We start from the raw sequence: 27,992 nt of genomic DNA on the forward strand, positions 1-27,992 counted from the left end.
CCCCCCAGGGACCCCCGTCCCAGTCCTTCCCTGGAGCAGTATCGTGGGCACTTCTTGTTGTGTTGAGTGGCAAACAGGTCTATCTGGGGAAAACCCCATGCGTGAAAGATCGGTCGTAGCAGATCGGAACGGATCTGTCACTCGTGCGTGAGTACGAAGCGCCTGCTCAGCTGGTCTGCCTTCACATTGTGAGCGCCTGGTAAGTACGAGGCTTTCAAGGTTATATTGTCGGCGATGCACCAGTTCCACAATCGGACTGCTTCCGCACATAAGGCACGGGACCGAGCTCCTCCTTGCCGATTTATAAAAAACATGGTGGAGGTATTGTCTGTACTGATCCCGACTACTTTGCCTTGTATATGGTCTCGAAAGTGTCTGCAGGAGTTGAACACTGCTCTGAGCTCCAGTATATTTATGTGCAGTGACTGTTCCGTGAAGGACCACAGTCCTTGCGTCACCTCTTCGCCCATGTGTGCTCCCCACCCTATGTGGGAGACGTCTGTAGTGAGGAAAACTGATAGTTTTGGTTGGTGAAAGGGCACCCGTTAGCATGTTCTTGGGGTTCACCCACCATTGCAAGGATCTGTGCACCTCTGTTGTGGGCGACACCACCCTGTGAACAGTGTGTGCTGCCGGTTTGTAGACGCTCGCCAGCCAGTGCTGCATGCTGCGCATGTGTAACCTGGCGTTTTGTACTACAAACCTCGCTGCTGCCATGTGGCCCAGCAGCTGTAAGCATGTCAGAACCGGCACCGTAGGGCTGAAGGTGATGAGCTGCACGAGGGAACCGATGGCTCGAAAGCGTGTCTTTGGTAGATAAACCCTTGCTGTGATAGAATTTATGCGTGCCCCTATGAACTCTATGTCCTGTGTGGGGTCTATCTTTGATTTTGCCAGATTGATGACCAGGCCCAGCGAAGAGAACGTGTCTGCTGTGACGCGTATCATGCGAAGTACCTCCTCCTTCGAGGCCCCTTTCAGTAGGCAGTCATCCAGATATGGGAATATATACACCCCCTGTCTGTGCAGGTATGCTGACACCACTGCCAAGGTCTTGGTGAAGACTCTGGGGGCCGAGGAGAGGCCGAACGGCAGAACCTTGTATTGAAAATGTTCTTTGCCTACCATAAACCGGAGAAAGCGTCTGTGAGCCGGGTGGATAGTTGTGTGGAAATACGCGTCCTGTAAGTCGAGGGCTGTGAACCAATCTCCATCATCCAGTGCCGTAAGTAATCATCCGAAAGCGTTGCTTGCACAGGTACCGGTTGAGGCCCCGAAGATCTAGGATGGGCCTCCAGCCTCCTATCTTTTTCTCCGTGAGGAAATATCTGGAGTAGAACCCTTTCCCTCGAAGTTGCTCCGGCACTCTTGCCAGTGCCCCTATGAGTATGAGATGGTCTACCTCCTGCTTGAGTCTCGCTTCGTGGGAGGCATCCTTTAGGTGGGGCCTGGGTGGCCTTTGGCCCTGCCCCGAGGACGCACGGCTCTGTTGGGAACGTCGCCTGGGAGTTCTGTATTGCTGGTGCTGTTGATGTCGCCCTTGCTCGTAACCCCTGTGGTACTGGGGACGCTGTTGCTGGTACTGGTACCGTCTTTGCTGAGGGTAATACTTTTTCTTCCTGTATGGAGGGGTGTAAATCCCCAAGGTCCTAAGAGTAGCTCTTGAATCTTTACTGGAATGAAGGACCGAGTCGGTTGATTCAGCAAACAGCTTCTGCATGTCAAAGGGGAGATCGACGATCTTCGCCTGCAAATCCCTCGGGATACCCAATGTTTGGAGCCAGGACTCCCTGCGCATGACCACTGCCGTAGCTGTTGAGCGTGCTGCCGTGTCTGCTACGTCTAGGGTGATCTGAACTCCCGTCCTCGAGGCTGCGTAGCCTTCATGCACGATGGCCTTGAGCACCGGCTTCTTGTCCTCTGGAAGCGAGTCCATGAGGGAAGTCAGCCTGGAGTAGTTGTCAAAACTATGGTTCGCTAGATGCGCTGCGTAATTCGCCATTCTCAACAGTAGGGTAGAGGAGGAGTAGACCTTTCTGCCGAACAACTCTAGCTTCTTGGCGTCTTTGTCCATTCCCCCTGTCTTGAACTGAGAAGTTCTCGACCTCTGTTGAGACGATTCCACCACCAGAGAATTTGGTTGCGGGTGGCTGAACAGGAACTCCATGCCCTTCGCCGGGACGAAGTATTTCTCGTCCGCTCTCTTGTTTATAGGCGGAATGGACGCAGGGGTCTGCCATATCGTGGTGGCGGCAGACTCCATGATTGGTTCGTCGAGTGGTATAGCTATTTTGGAAGAGGCAGGAGGTCTCAGGTTTTTAAGGAGCTTATGGTGTTTCTCCTGCACCTCTGCTGTTTGGATGCCTTGCGTGAAGGCCACCCTTTTAAACAGCTCTTGGAACTGTTTGAGATCGTCCGGAGGATGGACATCCCCTGGGGCCGTGGCCTCGTCAGGGGAAGATAGCGAGGAACCGCTAGGGTAAGCCTCTCTGGACTCCTCTGGGTCCTGTTGACGGTGATACATCCGCTCGCTGGAAGCTTGCGAGGGAAAATCTCGGGGTTCCAGAATCACCTCCCCTTGAAATGTCTGTGTCTCTGTCCCTGTTTGCGATTGCCCTCGGGGATATGGAACCGTCTGGGGGGACCTGTCCCTGGGAGTATGCCTATGGTGTCTATGCCCCGCGTAATAGGGGCGACCATGGCAACACGGGCACTGCTCCTGAGATGGGGACCTGGACCACTCTCGAGGCGCATACCCCCTGTGCCTGGGGGAGCGAGATCGTCTGGATAATTGAGATACTGGAGAGATTGACTTTTGGTAGTACTCCAAGGGTTCAAAGCCAAAAAGGGCGAAGGTGGTCCGAGCCATGGTGAGGCTGGCTGTAGGAACGGGGATGGGAGCTCAGGATAGGCTGGGGGTGACCCCTGCCTTCTTGTTGGGGTCCGCAGCATGAGCGGAGGGCTCAGAGCGAGCAGCCCTGCAGCCCTGTCTGGAGAAGGGCTGCGGTGTCGGGTTTTCTGTGCTGCCTTTCCCCTCCCCTGCGGGGCTGGCTCCGCCCCCTTTCGCATCGGGGATCTCGGCCCCGTTGTCTGCGCCGCGCTCAGCATGCTCCGCTGCGGTGCCACGTGGGTGGTCTCCCCCGGTGCCTGCAGGCCGTGTGCCTGCGCGCTCTGCACCTAACGTTAAATACGCTGACTCTGGCCGTAGCCTGAGCGGATTCTGTCTGCAGCCGATGGCAGTTAAAGAGGAACTGGCGGGGACCGGATCGCGCACGTGGCCGGGAGCGCGCAAAGGAGCGGCGCACGCCGGCGCATGTGCAGTCCGGCAGAAACTGCTGGAAAGATCCGACCTGCGGCGCCGGGGCGAGCCCGACACCTAACGTGGAGCACCCACGGGGACACTCATAGAAGAACTGAAACTTCTCATTGAGCTCATCAGAAAACTCTCAAATATCCGGACCAACATTTTACATTTTAATTTATTAAAACCCTTACTTTTGAGAAGAAATTTCCTATATTCCCAACCACCAGGAAGCACAGGAAATAGTTAACACCACATCCACGTGGCCTATTGCACTTCCTATAGCTCCTGCAGTTGGCTGGGAATGGTGAACCATGGCCAGTGGAACCTGCGAGAGACCATGCCTGCAGCTGGTCAATCAATGTCAGCAAAACTTCTCATAGGACACCAGTGAATTACCCTGATGGGCCATGTTGACCTGTGGGCTACAGTTTGCCCATCGCTGCACTAGAGGGAGACTGTTCTATGTTACAACAGAGAATTCTCTCCCAGGGTTTTAACTGGTGGGTCCTACAAACATGCTAAGGGTCTAACTGCAATATTTAGAGTTAGGAAGGAATTTTTCCTCAGATCACATTGGCGGAGATGCCCAGGAGGGAAAGGGAAGTTCACCTTCCTCTGCAGCACAGGGCCCCGGTCACTTGCTAATTTAAATTAGAGTATATTGTAAATTCTCTTTAACTTAAATTATTCAAATCAAGATTTGAGGGCTTCAGTAACTTCACCAGCATACATAGATCCTCTATAGGAATGGGTGGGAGAAGTGGTAAACAGGAGGTCAAACTAGAGGATCATGATGGCCCCTTCTGGCACTAGAGTTTCTGAATCCATTTCATTCCAGTAAGGAGGGCTCTACTGTCCACAAACACAAAACATAGTAAATTAACACACAAAGACTGAAAACTATACCCAGTGTACATATCTGCAATGGTTAGTAAGTTGATATTTACAGGCAGCTACTACACCATGGTACAGGAGTGCAAGCACACACCTAGGAACAAATTATGAACACAGCTATAAGTGTACATTGGTGAAAGTAATATGTGAATATATTCTTACTAGCAAACTGTAGAACTGCTTGATCAAAACAGAGACTACTCTCAGCAAACGCATGCAGATAGGAAAATACGGTTTTTCCACTGGTGCAGGTGAAGATGATGTGCTGGAACCTTGTCTGAACTTGATATTTGGGGAGAAGAGCTTTATCACAAGAGGGCAAACCCTCTCTTTAAGGAGGAAACTAAATTCTTGATGCTGTAAAGAAAACAATGTGTTAATAATGAATTACATAAAATAAAATCATCATCCATTCCAGGATTTAAAAGAAGACTTGCTTCAGTAGTTATCACTACCTAAGCCTATAGCCATAACCATTTTTATTTAATAAATTCAGCAATCAAGAAAAAGGAAATTAAGATATTGGAGATGTTACATGAAAGATATCAGTGATTAATCTTTGTTCAGCTCATGCAATTTCTTGCTTTTATAGAAAAGAATATATTCTTCATACTTAGAATGCATCCTAGTACTATGAATATATACGTGGCCAAATTCAGAAGTGATATAAATGTTGGTGTAAGTTATGTGCCGAGGAAATGGAAGGGAGGCATGCAGCAAGTAAACTATATTAAAACAGCATATTTCATTTCATGTTATTTTCCTACTCCCTGTGATTTATAAACTAGACTAGATTAATCTACCACTACACGACTTCTATCCCTTGCTCCTGAATTTGGCCAGTTTCTACTAAAGGGTTACTGAAAGGTTATGGCTGAGTGTTGCCATGCACCAAAGTCATTTAATTGAAAATATGATGGTTCCTACAGTGTTCTGCAAGAAGGACCAAATTAGGGATGGGGAGAACAGTGATGCCACAATATATCTTGCATGTTCTAAAACAACAGCTTCAAAAGTATCATAAATGATAATGCAGAAGGACTAAAAAATTGTGTGTGTCTTTACGTTGCACACATCATGATACAGGAAATTTAAGAAGAGATTTATGGCTTAAACAGAATTACACACCATACATACTTTTTATATATATATATATATATATATATATATATATATATATATATATATATACACACATACATACATACACACACACACATACACACAATTGCAAATATATGCCCCCATAAGAACAAAACCATAGATGTATGTGCTACACAGGCAAAAAAGGGAAACAGCTGTACCTTCTATGACAGGAAAAATAAAATGCCAATAAGCACAAACTAAAAAAAAATCATAGCCACTTTCAAACCCGGTCTCTCAAATCAAGTTTGTATTATTAAAACTCCAATGTAAATCTATTAAGTCTCACTTTTAGAAGACATATTTAATAGGAGAGACATAGCCGGTGCAAAGGATGTTCCCACAAAAGTCAAGTTCTCTTCCAAACCCCCTTGTTAAATAAGAACTTACCTGTAAAAATACTTGAGGAAAATCATTGAGGACCGACTCAAGAAGTTCAAGGCCAAATGTCCGGGTCATTTCTGTCATACCCACCAGCCAGTAAGGAGCATCCGCATTAACTAACTGGCAAAGATCCTGAGAAACAAATATATCATGTAAGATCTTTTCCATCTTGGTAATTAATTTATTTCTTCTGACCTAAAGTTGACTTTTCCTCTTAAATGTATAAGCACATCTGTACCCATAATGAATATGGAACCAGATTAATATCATGGAAGGAACAAAAATACTGAATATAAATAAATGCCTTTTGAAAGCAAGAGTAAATAAAATATCTTGAGATCAACAGGTCACATAAATCAGCAAGCTTCTGAACTCCGGCAGATTGACAGTGGCAGTGTCAATCTTCCTTGTATAATGTAGAGAGGATGGCTGAAAAAAAAAAAAAGTAGGACTGAATGCACTTGTAGGCTACGTCTACACGTGCCCCAAACTTCGAAATGGCCATGCAAATGAATATGAATATGCATGAATATGCATTTCAGCGCTTCATTAGTAAACTTCGAAATGGCCATTTGCATGGCCATTTCGAAGTTTGGGGCACGTGTAGACACGGCCGTAGGCTCTCAAGTTTTACATTGGTAGTTTGAATGCAGTTATAATATAAAATACGTACATATGTGTGTGTACATTTGTAAGCTGAACTTTTATGACAAAGAGATTGCACTGTAGTACTTGTATGAAGTGAACTGAATAATTTTTTTAATTGCAAATATTCATAATAAAAACACTAGGAAGTCAGCACTGTACACTTAGTATTCTATTAATTAATAATATTAATAATATTAATTAATATATTAATTATATTAAATAGAATTATCTATTTATTATATTAAATATTAATAGAATATATTACATTCTATTAGTAATTAAAGGCAACACATTTGAAAATGCAGAATACAATCAAAATATTTAATAAATTTCAATTGGGATTCTATTATTTGACAGTGCAATTAAAACTGGTTAACTGCAATTAATTGTTTTAACCAACATTAATTTTTTTAGTTAATAGCAGGAGTCAACTGTGATTAATCAACATCCCATACTAATGGACTATGAAACTGAAGAAAATATGACACGCTACTTCTAAAAGCTTTTTGATCACACGGGCGCTTCAGTACTGTCATCCCTTGAATAATTTAGTTTATGCAATGGAAAATGACCAAATATATCTGAATATTACTAATACAAGGTCCACATTGCAATGTGCCTTGACAGCTCTTGATAAACACACAAGCCACAATATCAAAGAGAAAAAAAAAACAACTATAAAACTTCATCTGCTTTTCAGAAATAAACAACTGTTCAGAAGTTTACTTATTAAGCACAAATCCTAAGAAAAATCTACCAATACCTGAAAAAGCATATATGCATCTTTAGCACATGGTTTCAAAGTACTGACAGATCTTCTATTACTGTTTCCTGGAACTGGTACTGGCTGTTCAGTAACATCTGTGTTTAAAAAAAAAAAAAGTTCATGGACAAAACATGTTCAAAATCAATTATCTATACCTATAAGACAAACAGTGGCATAACAGACCTTTTAATGTTCAAAAATAAAGGTCAGATATTTATTAATTTTATTAATAATTTGTACTGAGTATTCCTTTAAGACATGCATCCTTTTCAGAAAACATTAGTCAATTACTTCATAGTTACAAAAAAATCTATAAAAAAAGATATTTACTCTAAATGATCTAAGACTAAGTTATATTAATACACTTTTATTTACAATTTTACTTAAAACACTATTTTAAGCAATTTTCTTTTGAGGTACCAAGATGAACAGGAACACTATATTAATTTTTTGTACTACCGCAGTATTAAGATGCCCATGGTGATATTCTGCGCTGTGAAGACAGCCATCGACAGCATTGCAGCTGGAAAGGCCCCAGGCCAGGATGGTATACCACCAGAGGTAATCAAATGTGCTGCGGACACACTCCTGGAACCCCTGCATGAGCTACTGTGCCTGTGCTGGAAAGAGAGTGAGGTTCCACAGGATATGCGTGACGCTAACATTGTCACATTGTATAAGAACAAAGGAGACAGAAGCGACTGCAACAACTACTGTGGAATCTCCCTCCTAAGCATCACTGGTAAACTGTTCGCTCGCGTCATCCTTGGCAGACTCCAGAAGATTGCTGAGAGGGTGTACTGCAAATCGCAGTGCGGATTCCGCGCAGAGAGGTCTACCGTTGATATGGTCTTCTCTCTAAGGCAGCTGCAGGAGAAGTGCAGGGAGCAGAGAATGCCACTCTACATAGCCTTCATCGACCTGACCAAGTCCTTTGACTTGGTCAGCAGGGATGGTCTGTTCAAACTGCTCCACAAGATAGGCTGTCCTCCACAGTTACTGAAGATGACCCAGTCGTTCCACAAAAACATGAGTGGAACCATCCAATATGACGGCGCATTATCGGATGCTTTCAGAATCAGGAGCAGCGTCAAACAAGGATGCATGCTTGCTCCGACTTTGTTCGGGATCTTCTTCGCACTCCTCCTGAAGCATGCCTTTGGATCGTCAACAGAGGGCATCTTGCTGCACACAAGATCCGATGAGAAACTGTTTAACCTTTCAAGGCTGAAAGCTAAGTCTAAGGTGCGGGAAGTCCTCATCAGAGACATGCTGTTCGCAGACGATGCTGCTGTAGTGTCTCACACAGAAGACCAGCTTCAAAAACTGCTGGATCGGTTCTCCAAAGCGTGCAAGGACTTTGGGCTTACCATCAGCCTAAAGAAGACGAATGTACTCGGTCAGGATGTTGCTGAATCCCCATCAATCAGCATTGACAACCATATGTTAGAGGTTGTCCACGAGTTCGTTTACCCAGGGTCCACCATCACTGACACCCTGTCGTTGTACACTGAGCTAAATAGGAGGATCGGAAAAGCGGCCACAACTCTGTCCAGACTCAGCAAGAGAGTGTGGAATAAAGAGAGATTACTCACCGTAGTAACGGTGGTTCTTCGAGATGTGTCCCCGTGGGTGCTCCACATTAGGTGTCGGGCTCGCCCGGCGCCGCAGATCGGATCTTCCAAGCAGTTTCTGCCGGTGCGCGCATGCGCCGGTGCGCGCCGCTCCCTTGCGCGCTCCTGGCCACGTGCGCGATCCGGTCCCCGCCAGGTCCTTGACCAACCGCCTCGGATGCTCCTGCAAAACACTAAACAGAGATCCGAAGCGGGGAGGATGGGCGGGTGGTGGAGCACCCATGGGGACACATCTCGAAGAACCACCGTTACTACGGTGAGTAACTTCTCTTTCTTCTTTGAGTGTCCCCGTGGGTGCTCCACATTAGGTGACTACCCAGCAGTAACCCAAGATAGGAGGTGGGTAATCGGATTATGTGCAGCTTGTCCCCGAGAGGACCGCTGTCGAGAGACGGGTATCCTCTTGGAATACCCTGTGAAGGGCGTAATGTTTGGCGAAGGTATCATAGGATGACCAGGTCACCGCTCTGCAAATGTCTTTTAGCGCAGCGCCCTTGAAAAAGGCTGTTGATGCCGCCGCCGCCCGAGTGGAGTGAGCCCTGGGCAGGGCCAGTAAAGGAGTCTTTTTGAGTTCGTAGCACATTTTTATGCAGGATACGATGTGCTTCGAGATTCTCTGCAAAGAGAGACCTTCTCCTTTTGATTTGGGAGCGAGAGAGACTAGGAGTCTATCCGTTTTCCGGAAGGACTTGGTCCTGTCTATATAGAAGGCTAGTGCCCTCCTCACGTCCAGGAGGTGTAGGCGCGCCTCTTTGTTAGAGTTATGAGGATTTGGATAAAACGAGGGTAAAACAATAGGTTCGTTAATGTGAAACTCAGAAGAAACTTTGGGAACAAAGGCTGGATGCAGCCGTATGGTTACCGCCTCCTTGGAAAAAACAGTGCAGGGTGGCATTGCCATAACCGCCGCAAGCTCGCTCACCCTGCGAGCTGACGTGATTGCGAGAAGAAAGGTCGTCTTTATTGTAAGGAGGCGGAGGGAAACCGTGGCCAAAGGCTCAAACGGTGGTCCCGTTAGCACATTAAGCACCAGGTCCAAGTTCCACGAAGGTGGAAGCGGTTTCCGAGGGGGGTATATGTTTACCAACCCTTTGAGGAACCTGGTAACCATGGGATGGGCGAACACCGTGTGCCCTTCCTCTTCGTGTCTGAACGCCAAAATGGTGGCAAGGTGGACCTTTAACGAGGATAGTGAGAGTCCTCCTCTCTTGAGGTCCAGTAAATACTCTAATATCACAGGTATAGGCACCGAAACGGGGGGCTAGCTGTTTGGTAGAACACCATGCCGTGAAGCGAGTCCATTTCTGCTTGTAGGTCTTACTGGTGGAAGTCCTCCTACTACTTTCTAGGACTTGCTGCACTTCCTCCGTACATGTGCTGTCTAGGGAGCTGAGCCATGGATTAACCACGCTTGTAGTCGCAGGCCTTGGGGGTGCAGATGCACTATGGACCCCTGGGCTTGCGTGAGCAGATCCGGCGCCACCGGAAGGGGCATCGGTGGACGGTCCGACATGCGCAGGAGTAGGGGGAACCATTGCTGTCGATCCCACATTGGGACTATCAGAATCATTCGGGCTCCTTCCCTCCTGGCTTTCTGCAAGACTTTGTGGATCAGCACTGTGGGAGGAAAAGCGTAAAGCAGGGGGCCCCTCCACGAGATCGCGAATGCGTCCCCCAGGGACCCCCGTCCCAGTCCTGCCCTGGAGCAGAATCGTGGGCACTTCTTGTGTTGGGTGGCAAACAGGTCTATCTGGGGAAAACCCCATGCGTGAAAAATCGCTCGTAGCAGATCGGGACGGATCTGCCACTCGTGCGTGAGTGCAAAACGCCTGCTCAGCTGGTCTGCCTTCACATTGTGAGCGCCTGGTAAGTACGAGGCTTTCAAAATTATATTGTTGGCGATGCACCAGTTCCATAACCGGACTGCTTCCGCACATAAGGCACGGGACCGAGCTCCTCCTTGCCGATTTATATAAAACATGGTGGAGGTATTGTCTGTACTGATCCCGACAACTTTGCCTTTTATATGGTCTCGAAAGTGTCTGCAGGCGCTGAAGACTGCTCTGAGCTCCAGTATATTTATGTGCAGTGACTGCTCCATGGAGGACCACAGCCCTTGAGTCACCTCTTCGCCCATGTGTGCTCCCCACCCTATGAGGGAGGCATCTGTAGTAAGAAAAACCGATATTTGTGGTTGGTGGAAGGGTACCCCTGTTAGCAAGTTCTTGGGGTTTACCCACCATTGCAGGGATTTGCGCACCTCTGCTGTGGGCAACACCACCCTGTGAACGGTGTGTGCTGCCGGTTTGTATACGCTCGCCAGCCAGTGCTGCATGCTGCGCATGTGTAACCTGGCGTTTTGTACTACGAACATCGCCGCTGCCATGTGGCCCAGCAGCTGTAAGCACATAAGGACTGGCACCGTAGGGCTGAAGGTGATGCACGAGGGAGCCGATGGCCCGAAAGCGAGTCTCTGGTAGATACACTCTCGCTGTAATAGAATTTATGTGTGCCCCTATGAACTCTATGTCCTGTGTGCGGTCTATCTTTGATTTTGTCAGATTGATAACCAGGCCGAGCGAAGAGAACGTGCCTGCTGTGACGCGTATCATGCGTAGTACCTCCTCCTTCGAGGCCCCTTTGAGTAGGCAGTCGTCTAGATACGGGAATATAAATACCCCGTCTGTGCAGGTAGGCTGACACCACTGCCAAGGTCTTGGTGAAGACTCTGGGGGACGAGGAGAGGCCAAACGGTAGGACCTTGTATTGAAAATGTTCTTTGCCTACCATGAACCGGAGGAATCACTGGTGAGCTGGATGGATAGTTATGTGAAAATACGCGTCTTGTAAGTCGAGGGCTGCGAACCAATCTCCATCGTCTAGTGCCGTAAGAATGGAGGCGATTGTGATCATCCGAAAGCGTTGCTTGCGCAGGTACCGGTTGAGGCCTCGAAGATCTAAGATGGGCCTCCAGCCTCCTGTCTTTTTCTCCGTGAGGAAGTACCTCGAGTAGAACTCTTTTCCTTGCAGTTGCTCCGGCACTCTTTCCACTGCCCCTATGAGCATGAGATGGTCTACCTCCTGCTTGAGCCTCGCTACGTGGGAGGCCTCCTGGAGGTGGGAGCGACTGGAAGGGGATGGCGTACCCCGTGTCTATGATTTCCAGCACCCATTTGTCTGTGGTGATCCTTTGCCACTGGTCATAGAATGGTCGGAGGCGATGGTGGAATAGTCGCTTCGGATGACCTTGTGCGATGGTAGTGATGGCGCAGCCCTGGATCTGTGTGTCAAACTTGTGGCCTTTGGCCCTGCCCCGAGAACGCACGACTCTGTTGGGAACATCGCCTGGGAGTTCTGTACTGCTGGTGCTGTTGATGTCGCCCTTGCTCGTAACCCCTGTGGTACTGGGGACGCTGTTGCTGGTACTGGTACCATCTTTGTTGAGGGTAGTACTTTTTCTTTCTGTATGGAGGGGTGTAAATCCCCAGGGTCCTAAGTGTGGCTCTTGAATCTTTACTGGAATGAAGGACCAAGTCAGTTGATTCAGCAAACAGCTTCTGCGAGTCGAAGGGAAGATCGACTGTCTTTGCCTGCAGATCCCTCGGTATACCCGAAGTCTGGAGCCAGGACTCCCTTCGCATCACCACTGCCGTAGCTGTGGAGCATGCTGCTGTGTCCGCAACATCCAGGGCGATCTGAACTCCCGTCCTCGAGGCCGTGTAGCCTTCTTGCACGATGGCCTTAAGCACCGGTTTCTTGTCCTCTGGAAGCGAGTCCATGAGGGAGGTTAACCTAGTGTAGTTGTCGAAATTATGGTTCGCTAAATGCGCTGCGTAATTTGCCATTCGCAACAGTAGAGTGGAGGAGGAGTAGACCTTTCTGCCGAACAGCTCTAGCTTCTTGGCATCTTTGTCTGTTCCCTCTGTCTTGAATTGAGATGTCTTTGATCTTTGTTGCGACGACTCCACCACCAAACAATTTGGTTGTGGGTGGCTGAACAGGAACTCCATGCCCTTCGCCGGCACGAAGTATTTCTTATCAGCTCTCTTGTGGACAGGCGGAATAGTCGCAGGGGTCTGCCATATCGTAGTGGCGGACTCCAAGATTGCTTCGTCAAGTGGTATAACTATTTTGGAGGAGGCCGGAGGTCTCAGATTTTTGAGGAGCTTATGGTGTTTCTCTTGCACCTCTGCTGTCTGGATGCCTTGCATGAAGGCCACCCTCTTAAACAGCTCTTGAAACTGTTTGAGATAGTCCGGAGGATGGACGTCCCCCGGGGCCGTAGCCTCGTCCGGGGAGGAGAGCGAGGAACCGCTAGGGTACGCCTCTCTGGACCCTTCCGGTTCCTGTTGGTGATGGTACATCCTCTCGCTGGAAGCTTGCAAGGGAAAATCTCGGGGTTCCATAACCAGTTCCCCCTGAGATACTTGAGTCTCTGTCCCCGTTCGCAATTGCCCTCGGGGATACGAGATCGTCTGTGGGGATCTTTCCCTGGTAGATTGCCGGTGGTGTCTATGCCCCACGTGATAGGGGCGACCATGGCAGTATAGGCACTGTTCTTGGGAAGGTGACCTAGACCACTCCCTTGGTGCATACCCTCTGCGTCTGGGGGAGCGAGATCGTCGAGAGACCTGGGACACTGGAGAGAGCGATTTGTGATAGTACTCCAGCGGCTCAAACCCCAGGAAGGGTGAAGGTGGTCCCAGCCAGGGCGAGGTTGGTTGTAAAAATGGAGACGGGGGCTCCGGGTAGGCTAGGGGGGACCCCTGCCTTCTGGTTGGAGTCTGCAGCATAAGCAGAGGGCTGAGAGAAAGCAACTCTGCAGCCCTGTCTGGAGAGGAGCTGCGGTGCCTCGTTTTGTGTGCAGCCTTCCCCCTCCCTTGAGGAGGTAGCTCCGCCCCCTGACGTGTAGGGGATCTCGGCCCCGTCTGCGCCGTGCTCGGCATGCTCATGGGCAGTGTGTCCTCCGGTGCCTGCGCGCTCTGCACCGCCGGTTCCCCGGGGGTCGGTGCCGCCGCTTGCGGTGCCGCCGGTACCGGCGCTTGTTTAGCCGCTGCCCTGCCTGCGGTGCAGGGCGGCTGTTTGATTATCGGAGGCTGAGCCACCTCCACGTGGCTCTCCGTGCTGCTGCCGCCGATCAGCTGTTGCTGCGGCTGGGGGCTCCTCCCGTCCCGCTCGCTGTTGCTGCCGGCAGGGATCGGGCTGGGGAGGCTTTCCTCCGTTTTTGCGCTGATGGGGTGAGGGAGGTGGCTTTCCTTTTATGGGCCCCGGAGGGTCCCTCCTGCTGCGGCCGCTCCGGCACGTCTGGCTGGAGGGCCTTGTCGAAAAGCAGCATTTTAAGCCACATCTCCCTGTCCTTCCTTGCTCTGGCTGTTAATTTTGCACAGAAGGAGCATTTCTGCGTGACTTGGGACTCCCCCAGGCACCTTATGCACAGACTGTGCCCATCAGACGCTGGCATTGCCTCTCGGCAGGACTCACATTTCTTGAATCCTGAAGAGGACATTGTTGGGGAGTCTTTCAGTTGTTAATGGGTACTTAGCACCTTCTCTGTGCTGTTTTTCTCCCTCTCCGATAGCCTGCCACGTCAGGAGGGCTAATGGCCCTAGGCTCCTGGCCTCCGGTGCTCCGCTTGTTACTAGGACTGGACTGAATGCCGTCCCGCTTGTTGTTTCTTTTTTTTTTTTTTTTTAAAATAACAACTGGCTAACTTAACAGTAGCCTAAGAACTTGAAAACTTTAAAGAAAAAAACAGTTAAAACCATTGAATACGATAACTTGGCCGTAGCCTAGTCAGATTCCGTCTGCAGCCGACGGCGGTTAAGAGGAACTGGCGGGGACCGGATCGCACACGTGGCCAGGAGCACGCAAGGGAGCGGCGCGCACCAGCGCATGCGCGGTCCGGCAGAAACTGCTTGGAAGATCCGATCTGTGGCGCCGGGCGAGCCCGACACCTAATGTGGAGCACCCACGGGGACACTCAAAGAAGAACAACAAGCTGTACACTCACACCAAAATGCAAGTCTACAGAGCCTGCATCCTCAGCACCCTCCTTTATGGCAGGGAGACTTGGGCCCTGTATGCCCTCCAGGAAAAGAGGCTGAACGTCTTCCACTTGCGCTGCCTCAGGCGCATCCTTGGAATATCATGGAAGGACAGAGTGACTAACACTGCCGTCCTCGAGCAAGCTGGAATCCCAGCCACGCACACCCTCCTCAGGCAGCGTCGACTCCGCTGGCTTGGCCACGTCCACAGGATGAACGATGGAAGGATTCCAAAAGACATCCTGTATGGTGAGCTAGCCTCTGGCAAAAGACTTCCCGGACGCCCCCAGTTGCGTTACAAAGATGTCTGCAAGAGAGACCTCAGAGAGGTAGACATCGAGCTGGACAACTGGGAAGATCTAGCAGACGACCGTGGCAGATGGAGGCAGGGGTTACACAAGGGCCTTCAGAAGGGCGAGTTGAAGATCAGACAGCTAGCAGAGGAGAAGCGAGCGCACAGAAAGCACAATAAGGACTTGCCAGACACCCACTACATCTGCAAGAGATGCAGCAAGGACTGTCACTCTCGTGTGGGTCTTTATAGTCACAATAGACGCTGTAAATGAAGTCCTCAATTGAAACTTTAAAGGGCGCAATCCATAGTCTATGCAGACTGAAGGATGCCTACTACTACTGAAGAACAAAACTAACAGCCCAAGAAGGAAGAGACATGGTAACTTTAAGTTGCTTTTGCGCTCACCCAATTGTGGGGTGTTCCACAGCCTTCCTACATGGCAGAGTTTAGCTGTCCACATATGTCACACAACTACCCAATCACCACAATTCTACATGCTGTAATCTTATTCGAACATGACCATCCTTCCCTCAACCCCCGGCTTAAGGCTGTTTTTTGTAATTCCTGCATGGGCAAATTTCTCTCCTGGCTTTTAGAAATTTACACCACCCTGGCCTGTTTATGCAGTTTAAAGGGACAAAAAAATTGAACAAGAAGCTCATCAGAATCAGGGTGAAGGATCCATTATGCAGGATTCTGTACAAATGTGATGTAACAGCACATCCTACGTAACAGAACTCGGTGAGCTATGCCTATGATTCTTGCAGAGTTTAGAAACTGTATGTGTGCAATATATTTATATATATTTCAAAATCTGACCAAAATAATTATTCCTGCATTTTAAATACAACTCTTGAAAATAGGTTAAAATACACGTACCTTTGTATTGTTCATCTTCAGAAACCACTCTCTCAAAAACAACAGTGACTACTTGTCGCACAGTAGCTGCAGCAGTGTTATTTGTGATGTTATCTTTTGTGAAGTGAAGTCGAAAGCAAAGGACAATTGCCTGCCATAAACAACTTCCAATTAATACATTGTCTTCAGCTAAAAATAAATTAATGTTTTTGATATTTTATTAAGAAGATACCTACAGAAGATATATTACTTAATCTTTTGTATATCTGAAAAGCTGAATTTGTTATAAAAAACTTTTCTGGATTGTGCCGTGAAAAATGTATTTTCATTGCTCTCATGACCTCACGGAAATTAGCCACAGTAATAATTACATTCAGATTTAGAGAATGCCAATGAAAACTAACAACATTACAAGCAATTGAAATATAATACGTGATCATGTCAAATACAACTTAACATTTATTTCATTAATATAACTCTCAAGAGGACGTGAAGGCTATATTGTTTAGTCACAATGGTCAGAAAACGTCAAAGCTAAAGAGGTATGTACAACCTTAACTCTGTCCCTCTTTCTATTAGGACATGGTCTAATTCAGTGAAGCGCAACCCATGGGTCGCAACCCCCTTGGGAGTAATAATCATCTTGCTGGGGGTCACTGTGGCAGCTTCAGCCCTGGTGCAGATTCAGCCCTGGGGCGGCTGGCACTGCAGCAGCTCCAGCCACAGCTCTAGCCGTGGCACCACTTCAGCCTTAGGGCCGCTGGCACTGCAGTGGCTCCAGTTGCAGTGCCATGGCGCTGCTTCAGTCCGAACGGTCTTCCAGACTCCAAATCATGTGCCGTTATGCTAATGAGGCACAGGGAGTTTGCATCTGTGCCTCATTAGCATCTTTCGCTCCATGTATTAGCATGCGGAAGTGGCCTGTGTAAAAACGGCCTATGTGACTGCTTTAGGGGAATACGAATTAATGCCAGCATTCCATTGTTTTTGGTGAAAATGACAAATGAAATTTGCAGTGTTGTTAATAAAACCCAAGAGGCTCAGCTATTTAAAGCGGAGATTATTTGTGAACCTATGGAATTTGCTTAAAGCTGACCAGGGTTTGCTGTTCTTTAGGATGCACATTAGTGTGTGAAGTACCAACAGTAAAACTCTGCCTGAATGATTTCTACTCAAATAATTCTATTGTTGCTTCAACAATGGGTTCTTAACTGCTCAACACAGATTATCAGTTTTAAAATGTATGTCTGGAAAAAACGAAATGGCGAAAGAGTGAAGAGGTCTTTGAAGTAACTTTGGTGAAGGTATTACCTAAAAAGAATGGAAAAAATATTTTTCCATTTTCTCTATACTTAAGCAGCGTTTATAATTATATATGAACGACCCTGACCACCTCTGTTTTGTGCCAATATCTTTAACTCCTATTCCAGAAATGAAAGAATGAGTTTTATATTTTAATAACCTCCTAAAACTGACCTAACAATTGATGGTCTCCATTATCTGGGACAGATCAAATAACACCTTTTGCATTTTAGCAGGAAGCCTTTAAATAACCATCTAGGAAATTAACTTGTTAGAGGCAGCCAGAGTGTAGTTTCTACAATATTTCCAAGCTAAAAATTGTGAGCCATCTGATATCAGTAGCTGGGAGCGTATGCACATTTTACCACAGGAAACTAATTGCCCCAATATAAACTTGTTACATGAATTGTTTTCTTTTACAAGATGGAAAGACTTTATGTTGCTATAGATTTTCATATTAACAACTCTGCCCCTTAGAAATACAGTAGATTAAAGTCTCTAGCTATTCACACACGAAGATTTTACCTAAGCAACAGACTTCAATTTTAGTAATTTATTAGATTCCTTAAGAACTGAAAAAATGCTTTTGATTTCACAGATGTGTTAGTGAGATCTCCCCAGAAAAGTTATACGCAAACTAAACTGAACACAGAGAAAGAACATCCAATATGTTAACTCTACAGGTAGAAAGCATTGAATGAGGTACCACATTTGAATTGCTAGTAAGGAAAACCTTCATCAAGCAATTGTCAAAAAATCAATAATAGAGACTTGAGAGACAATACTCAACTTCAAATCTTATCAATTAGAAATATAAACTGAAAATAGCTTTAGATACAGTAACCCCTAAGATACGCACATTTCAACGACGCGTACCTAGCATTTATGCAACGGGGGCGCGAAGGGAAGACACACAGCCCCGTGGCTGGAAGCCCGCTGGGCAGCACCTGGACAGCAGAGCCAGTCATGAGGTCCCCAGCTGGGGAGACCCTGCTGCCCAGTGACTATGAAACGGCTGGGCTCCCAGCCCAGCTGCCGCTTTATTCCCCTCTCCTCACTGCTTGCAGACCTGGAAAACTGACCAGCTAATGGCTGGTCAGCTTCCTGGGTCCTGCAAGTGGTGGGGAGCTGGGAACCAAGTGTCAGCCTGGTTCCCATCTCTCTACTGCTCGCAGGATCTGGGAAACTGACCAGCTCATGACTGGTCAGCTTCCTGGGTCCCGCTAGCACAGGGGAGCTGGGAACCAGGCTGACTCTTGGTTCCCCATTTCCCCTTGGCTTGCGGGACCCAGGAAACTGACCAGCTCATGGCTAGTCATCTTCCCAGGTCCTGGAAGGGACAGGGAGCTGGGAAGTAAGTGGCAGCCTGGTGCCCAGCTCCCCTACACTGGCAGGACACAGGAAACTGACCAGCTATGACCTTATCAGTTTTCGAGGTCCCACAAATAGCGGGGAGCTGGGAACGAGACTGCTCCCTCATTTGCAGCTCCCTGCCAATCTGGGAGCCAGAAAACTGACCAGCCCTGGTCAGTGGGCTGGTCAGTTTCCCAGCTCCTGCAAGCCCAGTGGGGTTGGGAACAAGGCTGCAGCCTGGTTCCCAGGTCACTTCAACTTGCGCAAAAAATTGAGTTACGCAAGGGTTTCTGGAACGCAACCCCTGCATAACTCAAGGGCTTGTATTACAGTTTTCTAAGTCACCATGCCAATACTAAAACTGCTCCTTGAAGGACTTGACCAGGCAGGCTGGCTTATTATTATAAGACTGACCATTTAGCCCGTCAGAAGAAGGCAGTTTCTTTAGTGATTTTGCCCTTCCCCAGCTTGGGAAAGTAGGGGAAAAGGCCCAGAATATCAAACCAACTCACACCCCAAAAACACATTCCAGGGTTTGTTGTAAACATTAACAATTTGAATAGCTAAGCCCAAGAAAGCACCTACTACTTAGCCATCTAGATCCTGAATGATTCTCTGCTCTGTTCTTTAACCCCTTGGTCCAATTTCCTGTTGCCTTAATGGGCTAACTTGCCACACAGGCTGCAGTAACTAGAGGCCCTTGATAACACTACTTTGTTCCTCATGTGTATATTTGGACTGTTATCTAAACCTCCAAAAAAAAAAAAACAAAAAAAAAAAACACTAAGGCTGCATCTACACTAGCTAGTTCTTTCAGAAAAATCAGGTCCTTTTTTGAAAGAGCACGTGGAACATCCAAACACAAAATGTGCTCTTTTGATCCGAAATCAAACGAATGTGCCTCTTCTTCCAGAAACTCTCTTCTGCTCCCAGATCAGTAAGAGCATCTCCTTGCGAAAGCCTTTGAAAGAAAACCTGTGTAGATGCTCCACGAGGCCCTTATTTTGAAAGAACAGTTCTCATGGCACCAGATTTCTCAATCCCTGGCCCGTCCTTTCGAAAGAGCGGGGCCTGTGCGGCTGCTCTCTTTTGAAAGAGCAGATCACTCTTTTGTTCCATTCTTTTGCATGTGGACATACTCTTTCAAAAGAAGTTCTTTCAGAAGAGGTCTTCCGAAAGATCTCTGTAGTATAGACATAACATTTTAGTGGAGTTGATTTAGAAAGTAAGTTACCGTGTTAAAATAAATACCACATCTGCATAACAAATTCCTACCTTAGACAGTGCTTCATCATGGACAACTGTATTTGTTGTTAAAAGTACAAGAACCGTCTGAAGTAATTTGAGTTCTTCAAGACTATTTTCCATCAGTTGCCAGAGCATATTAATAATATTTCCCGCTGCAGCCTATGAAGAAATCATTTGATATGTGCAATTAAATTTTACGTACTTTGCATTCAATCCCATGATTACACGTACATTTAAAATACAGCATTCGCATATCTCAGTAATTTTTTCCTACAATCTTATAAACATACAGAATATAATATTGGTTTTTTGTCACTATGGTCCTGGATATCAAGAGAAGTATGTGATCAATTCTCTTCTATTTAAGGCACATATTTTAATCATTTTATCAACCTGTGCGCTCACTTCCACTTTTCAACCAGAAGCACAAGCTGTCTTGGAGGAAGAGGCAATTAACTACAAAGCTAACTTGGCTATAAACTTCTGTAACCTATATATGACAGAAAAGTATATATATTACTGTAGGTTGTCTAAACACTTGCTTTTTTAAAAATATCTTTTTAATATGTATTAATTTCACGGACAGTTCGACACACAGTAATAAGAAGACAGAACTTCTAGATGTTACACGGGTAGTTTAGACTACAGCAAGAGTTTTATGCTATGCCATCAAATGCTCAGATGGACCCGCACGGGTCCTGGAGCCAAAAGAAGGTGGAATTATATGCAGAAGTACAGATTTATTAAGCTTGAATACATCTGATCCTTGTATATGCAGTTTAAACATGGATGCTGGCGGTTGCAGACATTTCGTATTCATTGCCAGCAGCAACTACTGGGTACAAAATGATTAGACTTTATCAACAATAGGCATGCGTCACTGGCTACTAAAAGCTGACTCCTTTTGGTCATGTTGCCACCTTGGAGAGAAAGTCCCCATATATCAAGCCTTGAAGATTGGACTTGAGGTCAGGAAAAGACACTGCCCAGTTTCAGACTGGTGGCAGTCATGCACTTGCCCACAATTAACCTGCACTAGATCAGTAATAACCCCTGTGGAGTTCTTAGATACTGGGAATAAAGCTGTGCAGTATGGTCATGGACACATGGTGCCACAACATCTGCTGCCTAAGCATATTGCTGTAGTTCATTACACTAAAATCAACAAGTATGCCATTGACTCTTTAATAATACACAATTCATGAACAGAGGAAGGCAAAGCAATGATTCCATTTCAGCCTTGGGTGTGCTACATACCAACTATCGTGTGTGCAGTTGTGCTATTTCCATACAGTACTATCCCCTTGTTAGCCAACCTAACCAAAAATCAAACATTTTTATCATGTAAAAGAGGTGTTCCTAGTTTCTGCTAGGAATGTCAATGGTTAACTGGTATATATCTCACACTAAATGGATGATGATTTCCAGTTTGAGTTAACTGGTGTGGGCTGAGGCAGTCTTTTACAACTCAAAGAACATTTTCCACACAATTAGATCCATTTTAATACACGTTTCAGCTTTAGAAAGCCGTCTTATAATAGTGTTTTATCTTCGCTAAAATACCAAACACGTCTAATATTTCAATAAAATATTTTCATATAATATCCATCTTACCTCTGAAACAACTTCATGTGACATAAGCCTCTGTATAGCTGCTAGACATAGTTGAGTAATCTTTGGTTCCTTTGTTCCACAGCCCATTAGAAATGGCTGAACGACTTCTGAGCTGTTTTCTTTCAATGCTTTTGAACAGAGATAAAGGAAGTTGGTCAACTTTTAACAGTATGCCTATCTGAATGTTGTAAAGCGAATACATTTTAGCTATAAAACATATGGTCATTCATTGTGACCAGTTATTCAAAACCTAATCAACAACAAAAATGCAGAAGCACCTCAAATCTTGAAATTTATGGCAGATATTTTTGAATTGCTGAAAAGCAATTGGATGAAGGGTGACAGACCTGTCAATACTCTCCCAAGTACCTGGCCTGCCACTGAGCTTTCTTGTTCTGTTTTCACTCAGCTATCCTCTCTAAACCTATTTCACAGTGCTTTGACCTCCAAGACTCTCTTATCCTCCTCACTCTGCTACTTCTCAACATGTCTCCTCATCTTTGCCTCTCTCTCTAACCTTCAAACTTCCTAGTCATAAGCATTTTCCAATCTTCACAAAGCCCTCCCCTTGGGGCTCTGCAAGGAGTTTCAAACATGTGATCTCCTCATTTTGGTGGATATCCATGCCTTGCATCAAAGAGGTATTACATGTGTGACACAAAGGGATTTATACCAATATAGACAGAGTGGATGGGAGGAAAAATCAAAGAAATATTCACCACCAACAATGCAGGCCCCGTATGATTGTGGGGAATGACTAGTCATTTAGAGCCACAGATACGCCATTCACATAAGGATATGAGTTCAAGAAAAACAAAAAAACAAAACATTTTTGTACCATAGTTTTTATAAGCAAAATTTATACTTATGCTATGACATCAACAAGCAAACAAAAGCAGGTATTTATGTTAAACTCAAAGGAACCTGAAGCATATATGAGGGCTTGTTTTTTACTCAGAGTTCCAGCAACTGATTTGAAACCCAACATCAAGTTAAGGGCAACAAAAAGATATTTGAAACTTAGGAATTAGCCTCTTGACTAAAACACCTCAAAAAAAGGACTACAGGAATGTTAAAAGTGATTCCTTCCTGTAAGGACCTTATGCCCCTGGACTTAAGGAGGATCGGCCGAAGTGAATGTAGTAAACAAATCTGCACCCTACAACGGCAGTTTTTTCAGAGCCACGACAGAGTAACAAATATTTTATTGACAGATATACAGTACTGGATATTAAAGACTCAACATTGAAAGCTTATTTATAAGTTTTCCGGAAGACACCCCGCCCCGCCCCCCCAGGGGCTGCACTTCTACACACCATTTTGGAGCCCGGAAGAGCATCTTTTGGACTCCAAATCACATGACCTTGTGCTAATGAAGTGCCAGGAATTTACATATGCACCTCATTAGCATGTTTCTACTTGCGTAGAAACAGCCACATACTACTTGCTCTGTTGACAGAGAACGGCCAGACTGCACTGCCCTCTGGTGCCAGAAAGCAGGATAGCAGCTCTGCAAAGAGGGCTGCCCAGCAACCAGGTCCTCTCTGTCGACAGAAGTGTCTACACAGTTGACAGATTGTTATGCCTCAAATTTTTCAGGGATTATACTGTTGAGGCAAATGCAGAGTTCTGTCTACAAAACTGTCTAGTGTAGATCCAGCCAGAGAGTGAATCAGGCCAGCCGTTTACTGCAGGATGTAACTCTACATGCCACTGCAAGGGCCTTAGACTCAGTCTGAGGAAGCATTTTATCCTGCTACAAACCCACAGATATCACAATTTCTCATCTGCACTAAACTTTTGTAGAAGGCTAGAGATACATAAAAGTGTTTTCTCCAGGTTATCACCAAAACCAAAATCCAGGCCACTCACTCCCATTTTAAAAGCAAATTCAGTTCCATTTCTCTTTTTAATACCCCATAAGTGTGCAGTAAAATAACAGATACAGATAAAAAAAGACTTGATATTTTATCTGCCATATCAGAAAAGAAGAAAAAATTCAACTTCACGAAAAAAAATTCTCTAACTGAAAGCATAAATCGTCTAAAGGCATTAAGCTTTATAAGTGCATATTTTAAAACTTAAATAATTGCTTCACACACTTATCCCCCAGGATCTGAACTCAATCTTGTTTCCCTTCTGACGTTAAGATATTATAAATATTCAAAACCATGTAAAGAAGGAAGATTATGTTTGTTATTAACAATGTCAAAATTCTTCCAAGAGATGCCATAACAACGAACTCAGATCCTGACAATGTTTTAAAAACCCTAAACTTCAACAGTAATCTATTGCATTTTTAATTTTGAGAGAGAGAGAGAAACGATTATGTTGTTAAACAGTCCACTGACTAATTTCAAAGAAAGCATTTCAGTCCACCTTTAAATCTGTACAGTGCATAAAGAAATTTTGTAATCTACCCTAAAGAAAGACAACAGAATTGGCCTGAAAAAAATAAAAAATTTCTAATGATCAGCGAACTGTCTTGCAAATTTTCCTTGATCCTGTAGTAATAGTAATGTTGGCCTCATCGATTTCGTAGTTAAAATATTCTTCAACTTTAACAGTGCACATGCATATACACAGCCTCCCCAAAAGGTTGGGTGGGTAAATAGAATATATGGGAAATTGAAGTGACACAGCCTGGAAAATCAAGAGTGGGTAAAATCATGCCCTGAGGCCAGATCAGGACCACCAAGCGTTTCTCTCTGGCCCTCCTAGCTGATTAGCAGAATGTGCATACCTACACCCAGCAGCATGTGTTCAGCTGCCTCTTCTCATACAATGCTGTCTGCAGCCAAGCTGTTCCTAGGATTCTCCTGCTAGCTGTGCAGAGGAGGAAGGGGTGGAGGGGAGAGAGTAGTGCTGAAGTCAGGGTGTTCCCCTGCCCCTGCACCCCACCTCTGCAGAGCAGGGACTGGGGAAGGGAAACACACCTGGGAGCTGCCGAAGTCTGAAGCCTGGATGGCAAGTGACTCTGGCTGCCACTACGCTACAAGATAAAATCTATTTTATTAAAATTGATTTCTTAATGCTGGGTTTTATCCATTTGATTTTGATCATCTTCACCTTGCCACATCCTCCCCACAAAATCGACTTACTGCTGCCACACACAAGTAGCTTAAATTGAACTTAAAGCGAGTGCTGCTGCAGTGTATTTTGGGAGCCTCTCCCACAGTTCTCTGAGCCCCGCTGCTTTCCGGCTGGACAAGTAGATGTGGGAACGCTCATCTCTCGCTGTACGAGCACAACTGGCTCCTAACTTTTTGCTCGTTGGCAAAAACACGTAAGAGGGATGTTAAATTCCTATTAAAATAGGTGTAAAAGTCTCTGATTGGTTCCAAGTGCTCAGAGTGGCAGCAGGTGGTGCTGCTTTTGAAAGCTAAGTGAACCTGGGGCTGGGAGGGGGTTAAAGGCTAAGAGCAGTTTGGGGCCATGAGCGGGAGGCAGGGTTAAAACCTGTAGGTGGCTCAGGTGGAGGAGGTGGTGGCTTGCTCCTCCTGGCTCCAGCAGAGGTATCTGGCGGGGTGTGGGGGGCTGGGGGGTTTGGAACAGAATGGGGTGGGTGTTGGGAGCAGGCTGGGGGATGTTGGGACTGGATGGGGGGGCTGCAGGTCCTCCCGTGCCCCATCCAGCGAGCCAGCTGTGGGGCTGCCACTCTTGCCCCCCCCACCCCACCCCCCACGGGGGACCCTGCAAGCTGGAGCAGAGCCAGCTGCAGGGCAGCCAGACTCGCCACTCCCCTCCTGGGGACCCTGTGGGGCTGCCGCTCTCTCTGCCCCCCGACTGTGGACCCAGCAGCTGAAGCGGAGCCAGCCCCAAGGCTGCTGGTCTCGCAGCCCCTGCAAGTGGCTGGCTCGTATTAGCAGGGAAAGTTCACTCATCTAGTGAACACTGGCAGGTAGGTGTCTCCCTCGTTTTAACAAGTACTCGTAAGTCAAGTACTTGTTAAACAAGGGATGAGTGTATATGATGCCATCTTCCCACATTTCATTCCCCTCTTTCCTCCGCCATGTTAAGTAAATTTAAGTAGACATGGTTGTTACACTGAAACTCGAATGAATCATCAGTAATGAGCTGTGGTGGCTAATAGACAATACCCAGTGTCCCCAGTTGACAGCCACACAAATCATGACCGCCCATGGAGTGCCTCTCTCAGGCTTGGAGCTAGATTTAGGCCACCTGCAAAGACAACCCTATGCCCAAGAAGACAAAGCCGTTACACTGAAATTTGAATGAATCATCAGGCTAAACCAGACTACAGCCAGGTTTGCACATGGGAAAGACGACCCTTAGGACATGAATATTCCCAGCTACAAGCCTTACTTCGACAACTGTAGTAATTGTGTAGCGAGTACATTGCCTTCATTGAGACATACATGGCTCGGAGCGGCTACAAGACTCCCCGGCTACAGCCAACCCCTCACAATCATGACCACCGAGGGAGACGTCCCACGGGCAGCTAAAAGAGCCCTGGCTACATCCAGCCCCTGAAAATTGTGACCACCGAAGGAGACAGTCCCCCAGGCAGCTGAAAGAGCCCCAGCTACAGCCAGCTCCTGAAAATCGTGACTGCCGAGGGAGACACCCCCTGGGTGGCTAAAAAAAACCCAGCTTCAGCCAGCCCCTGAAAATCATGATCCTCACCGCATGCAATCTGCCTGGCACCTTACGCAGCACATCCTTTTATTGGTTCAGGGTCAAGTCAAGCGATGCGGCTGGGCGGGGAATGTTCCAGATTGTGTGGTGCCTCCACGGGAAGGGAAGGAGGGGACGTGGGGGTCAGGACAACATGTAAAGGGCTGAAAAGAAGTTTCTCATACTACCAGAAAAGCACCTACCCCACCCACAGCCTAGCTGACGCATGGTATGGGGGGACAGCAGCTGGCGCCAGGCTGCACAGAAAAAAAGGCAGCTAGTAGGGGTACACAAAGAAGCACTGGCCCCACAGCTACGCTCTTAGCAAACGGAAAGAAAATTTTTCAGCCTCTCATGACTCTACAACCATGGGCTTGCAGGTGCCGAATGGTAATGGTCCTGTTGCCTAAGGACACAGCAGGGTAGAGAAGCGGCAGTGTGCAGAGCTTATCGGCTGAGGCAGGTAAATCCTGGAGAAGATGGAGGTGAATTGGGGACGAAAGGGTTAAACCAGAGGATGGGGGAAGGTGAGTTTGAAGGATGGGGGAGCAGGTGGGGGTTGAGGAGGGTAAAGCCAGGAGATGGGGATAACTTTCTAACTGATACAAATCATTGTATGTGTGCTGTTCTTAAATTAGGGGTGACAAAAAGTAGGGTTTGATATTATTTATTACCGACTGTCTCGTATTCCTGTGCATTCCGTCTCTTTAAGTATTGATTTTTGTAACTGAATTTGAAAAAATGTCTCTTCTCATTATTTCGGTTGCAGACCACTGGATTATACAGTGGAAACATTAAAAGTGCTGACAAACAAACAAACAAGCCAACTGAAAAGATGGAGAAAATTGCTTCTCTAGTCTTTCAGTTGAAATTATTTAATTATTGTCACTTATAAGTAACACAAGTAAAACTATACCAGGCAGAAGTATGCTTTTTATAATACCAATATGCCTTTAATATCCCATTTTTAAATGATAAAGCAAATAGCTACTGAAAGCAGAGTGGGCCACAGAGAGAATAAATTTCCTTCATCTGAATCTACTGCATCTGAAGAGAATTCTTAGCATTTCATCTATCTGGAAAAGATTGGTATTTGATGCAATAACCTATATTCGAACTTCAAGGCACAGTGAAATGGAAAAATAGGCTACATATTAAAGATCCATTAACTCTGCAACATATCTAGAAAAATGCTAAGAACATATATAAAATCTCAGTAGAGATCAAACCTGTTGTACAAAAGTGCTATAGTTTAAGAGGCTGCAAAGAACATTCTGAGTATAAACTAATACAATAATACTGGATTAAGTCCGCAGCCAGACCACAGAACTGAAGTATAACCTCCACTCATTATGAGGAAACACAACCTTCAAAGCCTACTTATCACTATTAGGAGACCCATCTACAAGAAAAATTGACCCTTGCTGGGCTTTAACACAACATTTTCCTCATGAAAAAACAATGCAGCTCCAACCTTGTCATAATGTAGTTCAGTCTTGTCTGAGAAGACAGGGATAACCTACAGCATAACTATATATAACACTTGCATGTTATAAACAAGATTCCTAGATTGTGTATTTACATTTAATCAGATCTGCAAAGAAACACAATTGGGGACTATCATGTCAAATCACCGGCAAATGAAAGAAAATAAACATAAGACTATTCAGACAATTTCAAGATTGTCAAAAATTCAAATATAGGTCTATTATATCTGCTCGCAAGCAGCTCTATAACAAAAAATCTGTGTCATTACTGGTGAAACAAATTATAGTAACAATATTTAAATTTAAACAAAGTATTCACGAAATATGAAAAACACTTTGTGTGTGCCTTCAAAAAACAAAAGAAAGAAAAGTCTGTCTAC

At 46.0% G+C, this 27,992-nt stretch overlaps 1 protein-coding gene across 4 annotated transcripts in view; it reads right to left on the bottom strand.

The window, feature by feature from the left end:
* MON2 (MON2 homolog, regulator of endosome-to-Golgi trafficking) overlaps positions 1–27,992 on the bottom strand; it is a 175,966-nt gene that overhangs the window by 121,735 nt on the left and 26,239 nt on the right. For all 4 annotated transcript variants that reach the window (XM_075013786.1, XM_075013775.1, XM_075013765.1 and 1 more), the window contains exons 3-8: positions 21,488–21,615; positions 19,901–20,032; positions 15,992–16,121; positions 7,137–7,234; positions 5,732–5,857; positions 4,361–4,555 (exon numbers count right to left, since the gene is read on the bottom strand). In XM_075013786.1, coding sequence (XP_074869887.1) covers positions 4,361–4,555; positions 5,732–5,857; positions 7,137–7,234; positions 15,992–16,121; positions 19,901–20,032; positions 21,488–21,615 — 809 coding nt within the window. The remainder of the gene's footprint in view (positions 1–4,360; positions 4,556–5,731; positions 5,858–7,136; positions 7,235–15,991; positions 16,122–19,900; positions 20,033–21,487; positions 21,616–27,992) is intronic.

Source organism: Carettochelys insculpta, chromosome 1, assembly GCF_033958435.1.
Source record: "Carettochelys insculpta isolate YL-2023 chromosome 1, ASM3395843v1, whole genome shotgun sequence".
Lineage (NCBI taxonomy): Eukaryota > Metazoa > Chordata > Testudines > Carettochelyidae > Carettochelys > Carettochelys insculpta.